The 7,065-nt window shown below is 44.0% G+C and overlaps 1 protein-coding gene across 1 annotated transcript; it reads right to left on the reverse strand.

Annotated features, from left to right (window-relative positions):
• Positions 1-905: 905 nt before the first annotated feature.
• On the reverse strand, positions 906-4,278 carry uncx (UNC homeobox). Its single transcript, XM_056406851.1, has 3 exons — positions 3,440-4,278; positions 2,724-2,899; positions 906-1,941 (listed from the first exon to the last, which is right to left on the reverse strand). The coding sequence occupies exons 1-3, from the start codon at positions 3,693-3,695 to the stop codon at positions 919-921; spliced, it is 1,455 nt and encodes a 484-aa protein (XP_056262826.1). The 5' UTR covers positions 3,696-4,278; the 3' UTR covers positions 906-918.
• Between the last annotated feature and the right edge of the window lie 2,787 nt (positions 4,279-7,065).

Raw genomic sequence — 7,065 nt, forward strand, 5'->3', positions numbered from 1 at the left:
CTCCTATATGCACAAACACACACACACACACACACACACACACGCACACACTCCCAGCTGCCGGGGCTATTATTTTCCTATTTCAATTTGACACCCAGGCCTTTTCATGCTAATTCTATTATTCTTGGAAGTTTATGTGATTTCATATCACTAGAAATCGGTAATGTATTATAACCCCCTTTGAGCTAAAATAAACTGAATCCCCCTGCAGTAGCCACGGGAAAATAATTACTTTCATATCAAAACTCTGCAGGAGTCGAGCGGGTCCTTTTCGCCTCAGGCTCGTAACCTCATTTCAGTGGGGGCTTATAGATGAATAAATTTGTTAAGGCAATATACAAAGTACAACATGAGATTTCTTAAGAAAGCCCTTCCTACTGTAGGCTACTGTAGTCCTGCACTGTGTGTGTGTGTGTGTGTGTGTGTGTGTGTGTGTGTGTGTGTGTGTGTGTGTGTGTGTGCGTGTGCGTGTGCGTTGCTATTTAAGGTCTCACACGGTTTGAGGTGCTTGTATACAATAGATTTATTTAAGAAAAACCGTACATATATAAATAGTATAATACCTTTTTACAGCTCTTGAGGATTTCTGTTGGTCTCGTGGTCTTGTGTTGTTGTTGTTTTTTTTCTCGACAAGTTATCACACATTAAAAGGATATCTAGAGATTCCTCACTCACACACACTCTCTCTTACACACACACACACACACACACACACACGCGCGCGCAGAGAGAGAGAGACAACATTGTCAAATTAACAGCAAAGTGGGGAAACCTAGAAGCAAAGATGTGGTTTCTGGTTAAGCTTTGGCCTAATGACAGGTGTCGTTTAGAGGCTATATCAGTGTGTGTGTGTGTGTGTGTGTGTGTGTGTGTGTGTGTGTGTGTGTGTGTGTGTCCCTCTCGTTTCCCCCAGATGATTTATTCCATGTCGACATCTTCTTTAGAGTCTGTCTTTGTTTCCGCCGGACTGTCACTGAGGACACACTCGGGCTTGTCCGGGTGGTCCTTGATCTCTAAATGCTCTTTTCGCTCCGCATCGACGGGCTTGTGAAGGAGCGGCGAACTGTGTTCGCTGCAAATAACGGAGGTCTGAGTGCTTTGGCCGGCGGGGAAGGCGGCCCTGGTCGGGCTGGTGTGCGGCGAACGAGTCTTTCCTTCGGATCCCACCGGTGCCCTTCGTGAGGGGTCTGCGGAGTCCGGCGAGCGGCTCCTACATCCCGCAGAGCCGCCGCAGCGGACACTCGTCTGGTTTCTCTCCGCTGGGGCGTCGACGTCAGAGAACGCGACTGCCGCTGTGGTCTTCAGGGCAGTCTGAGGAACAATGAATCCAAGCGGCTGCGTGATGGGATAGAGCAGGAAGTGTCCTGTCCCTATCAAAGGCCGGGAGGGGTGTAAGGCCGCGGGGTTGCGTCTGGGTCTGGAGTCCGAGAGGAGGCTCTCGACGCTGAACGGGTTGAGCTTCTGCGCGCTGGACGCGCTGCTGTTGGAGGAGCACAGGCTGGACCGGTGGTGGCTGGAGTCGGGCGAATCCAGCTCGGATACGCCAGCGTCCCGGTCCAAGTGTCTTTGGTTGTGGTTCTGGGTCTGCAGAGGATGAGGGCTCTGGTCGCAGCTCGACTGCTGCGTGTGGTTCTCCGCCACAGAGTCAAAAGGCGGGCCCGTGTGGTCACTGTCGGTCACGTGCGACAACTCGCTGTCGCTGTCCGATCCCGTGGTGTGAAATAAATCCCCAGCGGCGAGCCGGTTCTGGGACTTGAGCAGCCGCCGCTCCTGCTTCCGCTTCTTCTTCTCCATCCGGTCCAGCTCTCTGCGGGCGATCTCGTCCGGGTCCATGGGCTCCCCGCTGCAGGTGGTGGGGTGGGCGTTGTGAGCCGGTCGACCTGGACCTTTCTTTGTGTTCTCCTTTTTCCTCCACTTGGCTCTGCGGTTCTGAAACCAGACCTGCAGAGATGGAGAAATAAAAGTGTGTAATGTTCTGTCACTGCAAATTAATTAGAGCAACAACAAAAAACAAACAAAAAAGTGGCAGTGATTTAACATTACGGTAATTAAGCAAATAGTGAGGTGGCACCTTGCTCTTGCTGTTTTCCATGCAGGCCTTTAATTAGGCCTTTGATTAAAAAATGTGTGCACAGACACGCTGCAATAAATAAAGGCTGAATCTTAACAAAAGAAGCTTTACATTTAAATTATCCTTCAGATTTAAAGGTATAAATCTATTTTTACATCTTATTTCACACGTAAACCTAATTAAGCAATTCAACTTAAAATGTTAATCAACAATAATATTTTTTTTATAATTTATATCGGAAAGTTCATAATTGAGGTCAGAGAGTACATTTAGTGTTATTGTTATTTAGATGTCAGATTGTTAATATATTTTTGACAAACATAACGCCAAGATTTGTGAAATAATTATGTCGTTAAAGAAATTCAAAATGAAGGTGCAATTAAAATTGATTTATTGGACTAACATAACCTATGAAAGGTCAAACAACACACATCCATCTAGTGGGTCCTTTTGGTTAGTATTTCTTTTTTATTATTATTACAAGGTGTCTCTTATGAACCACACAAATAATACCTGAATGTTTCTGATATTTCTGTTCAGCAGTTATAAATTGGAACACTGAGCCTTTGCTATGAAATAATAATAAACAAAGGAATAAAGAAGCACACACAAAACACGCTCAAAATGATATATGGGGGAACACAAATATTACCTGAACCCTTGATTCTATCAAGTCCAGCCGCAGAGCCAGGGCCTCCCTCATGAACACGTCCGGGTAGTGGCTCTCATTAAAAGCCTTTTCTAATTCCTCCAGCTGCCAACCGGTGAAATTTGTGCGAGTCCTCCGTCTCTTGCAACCAGGACTATCTTTGTCTGGGTCCCCCGAGTCTGACAGCAGAATGAGGAAACAATGTCAACAAAACACAGCCTGCAATAATATATTTTTTTAATTACCACATTTCAAAACAATACTAACTGGACCATTTGCATGCACGTGCGCGTCACTCTGCAAACTTTAGAGCTTAAGAAGGTGATCTCATTTGGGGATGTTGCAGACACACAAAAACACGCACACGCACACACGCGCGCGCGGGCACGCACGCAGCCTGCAGCTTCTAACAGATCGCTCGCGGTTTTTTTCTGAAACCTTCAGATGTTAACACAGGCTTTTTCTCGTCCTACTATTTCCGGGCTGGACGGGGAACATTGTTTATATATTTTTGTACATCTTCAGCCTTCGGGGCTGGAAACGAAGTGAGCCGAAGGGATGCTCCTCTGGCCGCGGACGCGGTTCGGCGGTACTTGCATCGCAATATCCTGTCTTTGTGTCTTTCCGTTTCTGTCTCGGTGCAAGCAGCCTGCCCAGAAGATGCTATTTGTGCAGCATGGTAAACATATACATATTTATATTATAATAATGTGGCTTACCTGTCAGTTTGTACTGATTATCTCCATTCATGCCGCAGCCCGAAGACAACAGCGGGTTGGAGCTGCCCACCGACGCCGTGCACGAGCCGTTAAGTAATCCGTCTATTGAGAAGGGAACCACGGACGCCGATTGAAGTTGATGCCCGGCTAATTCGTAAACGTGATGGTGGCTCAGATGGTACGGGAAGCCCACCATCCCGCCGAGTGAGCCCCCGAACTGGGCGTGAGGCGGATCCAGTATCCTGCTGTCCATCATCCCGCAGGCGAAAGGGAACGACGTCTGGAGGCCGGCGATGGGAATTTAAAAAGAATGCAGTGAGTGTGGCCAACGAGCAGGGGACATGATGTGAAGGGAGGGATGAGCTGTACTTTATCCACATGAACCTCCCAATAATTAGCCCAGGCTCTGGGAATATGAGACCCAATGAGAAGCGGTAATGGACGCTGACGTCAGAGGCGCGCTCTGCAAACGCTCCCCGTATCGATTGCTAATTAAAGCTGACATCCACCTCAATAAACAATATCAGAGCTGTCACAACAAGACAGGAGGGCTTTGATAAGAACTACATCGCAGCTACACGGGGGACCCACCGGGAGGAAGGGCTCACTGAATGCCGGGAAGGGAAGGGCTACAGGCGGATCGGTGAGGCCAGGGGCTCCCGGACTTTTTGTGCAGTGGCTGGAGCTGCAAATATATAATGTTTAGCACAAAATATCACACTTTATACAACTTAAAGCCAGCGCTGTTTAAACTAATATATTATTATAATATATAGTATGGTTTATTAGCTTTTAAAAAAATTAACACACCTTTTTGGAAGCAGGAAAAAAAGTGAAAACGTTTTATTTCTTTATTTTTTTTTAAAGGGGCAAATACAAAAAATAACTGATAATAACATACTGTTCCGAAAATATTCCTTTCTCCAACCTTCTTTGTGAGCCACTGGGTTAAGATAAAACCCATGCATGTCACATATGGATTGTCATTTTAAAGCATTAAAGCTTTACAATCAGACAGGTGCACGCGCAGTGAGTAAAACAAATATAGCGACTGTTGAAATATGGCATGTATTTAAAAAGGGAGGCTAGAGATAAGGCACAAAGCCAGAGGGAAAGTATAATATTTTACAGTTACAAGACTCCAGTTACGACCAACGCTGTGTCGTGAACACAATATACGAGTCAAATAAAGGAACTACTAAAGGACAACATAATCCAATGACAACAGTAACTCAAATATATGCATTACAGGCATCCACAGCATGTCAGGGAACTCAATAAAGCTCCTCCACTTGTGCAACCCCATGCACTCATTATGGGACTAGCCTACATCTTATATCTGCTCATTAGGTTTTTTCAAATAATTAATTCGACTTTATTTATCCCAAGTCTGGCGCTGTCATAATGTTAATCAGAGTTGAAATTTCGCACCCCACTCATTCCCTGACCCCTTGGCACCCGGATTGGCATGTTGTAATAACCTGAATATCTCAACAGAAGCTGCGATAATTGTTACCCTATTAGCATGCAAATTGTTTAATTAATATTATTATGAGGAAGTATATAATCCGCTCGTCACTTGACCCCCAAGCCCCAATAACAACCCTCTGTATTCCGGCGTGTAGCCTTACATGTTAATGAACTCCTCAGAAATGATCTCGCCCATTTATCCATCGTCCTCTTCCCCAGCAGCAGCATGTGGGGCTCGTCTTTGAAGCGTTTCCCCTCCTCTTTGTATTTTTTTTTAAACTTTAATTTTAACGCACGCGGACAAGGATCTTATGAATAATTCCTCCCCACTCATTTCTTTTTTTTTTCTCCTTCTTTCTTTTTCAACATCTAAAATTCAATAATTGCTTTTCCGTTCATTTCCAAGCAAATACGGGGCTGCTCTATCCCCCCCCCCCCTCAACTCAGGAGCTCAATGAAAGGCAGCCCTTGACACAGTCTCCAGAGACGTTGCATTTAAATCCGTTTTTCTACAACCGGGTGACATTGTCAGATTCGAGCTTTAATTAACCCGATAATAAGGCGAACAAGGCCGGCGAGCAGTCGCGCTGTTGCTCTGCCTTGTTACCTTTTTATAAGCGGCCCTTTTGGCAGCTCTTCAGAGGGGACATTACAGTATACACATGTGTTGTTGTTGTTGTTGTTGATTTGTGTTGTGTTTTTTATTTATCATGGAGGAGTTCCGAGCCGTCTGTTGCAGCTGCACACATCGTCTTTATTGCATTTATGTATTGTTGATCTGAATCAATAAGAGCATGAGGGGGGGGGGGGGGGGTAAAGTATAGACTAATTGATTCAACTTTCCATCCAAACAGATGAATTCCAGGAGGGCTAAGAGATCATGACAGATACAGATCAGAGGGTTTCTCTTCCAGGTGTAAACACAAACAGGTTATAGACAGAGGCTTCGACTCTGCAGGGAGGTGAAAGATGTGCATTTAAGGGATTTCTACGTGACTGTTGTGGAAAATAACTTCCAGAAACAACATACAATACCTATTTGCTATTTGCTATTTCACTTATAGCCGCAACCCCTTGAGCTTAAGCACCTGTCATGAGATACAACATGCACATTAGAGAGATTTAAATGTATTCTGAAGACTGAATGAAAGATATGATCATGTGACACACACATGATGATAGATGATGCTTTGGACTTCAAGTCCAATTTACACTTGTTGTTCTCTGCTCTGTTGCTTCGTGTTCACTGTTTATTTTAATCATTGAATTGAGTGTTAAATGTTGTTATATAGCCACTTAAGGGTGCTCTTAATTCCATTACTCACCACAGCAATGAATGAATAACACACACACACACACACACACACACACAAACACTTGGACTTTTGAACTCTTGAATAAAGTATATTGCACTCGTGTTTTCTGGAGCCTTATCATCAAAGTTTCATTTCGGGGCTAAACAAACAAGTCGACCACTTCTATATCTTCCTTCCCTAAATAAGTCTCCTCAATGCAAACTTCCTGTGTTGTTTGTCTGAGTCTCCTAAGAGGATCGTGGAGCTCACCTGACTCCAGATAAGAGCAGCAGTGCCAATAGGTGTTTCCGTGATAGCCTACAGCCCCCCCAACCCCACCAAAGAAGACACAGGTCTTATCAAGACGCCCATCTAACACTGATGCTTACTTTAGCAGCACAGAATCAAATTCATTTTTAATTAGGCAGGCAAATTAATAGGCAGCAGTTTAGGAGTTTAATTACTCAATTAACTTCACGCACGTTAATTTTTAACTATCTAAATTAGGTTGCACATTATTCGATTTGATGATAATTATAGAATTAAATCTAAATTAATTGTTTTGGATGATTTGGATGAACTAGATGCAATTCCAATTAAACATTAGGGGTAGAAGACGAGGAGAAAAAAGATGGATGCCATTTTAAGCTCGCAAATCCTTTGATTCGATTTTAAGCAAGAAACTCTGCCTCGAATTTTTTTCTTCTGATCCTACAAATTCTCTCTCCCTCTAATCCCACAATTAAAAGTTTCCTCCCATCTAATTATCTGTAATTGTGCCGCTGTCAAAGTAGAATGGAGAAGTGAAAGCGATTGATTTGGACTTTTAATTCAGTTCATTTCTGATAGAAGAGAAAGTAA

The sequence above is a fragment of the Pseudoliparis swirei genome, chromosome 23 (assembly GCF_029220125.1).
Source record: "Pseudoliparis swirei isolate HS2019 ecotype Mariana Trench chromosome 23, NWPU_hadal_v1, whole genome shotgun sequence".
Classification (NCBI taxonomy): domain Eukaryota; kingdom Metazoa; phylum Chordata; class Actinopteri; order Perciformes; family Liparidae; genus Pseudoliparis; species Pseudoliparis swirei.

Coding starts and splice junctions, on each gene's coding strand:
- uncx (XM_056406851.1), bottom strand. CDS start 3,695: ATGATGGACAGCAGGATACTGGATCCGCCTCACGCCCAGTTCGGGGGC. Junction 2,900..3,439: donor TAATCAGTACAAACTGACAG/GTAAGCCACATT, acceptor TTCTGCTGTCAG/ACTCGGGGGACCCAGACAAA. Junction 1,942..2,723: donor TGATAGAATCAAGGGTTCAG/GTAATATTTGTG, acceptor CCATCTCTGCAG/GTCTGGTTTCAGAACCGCAG.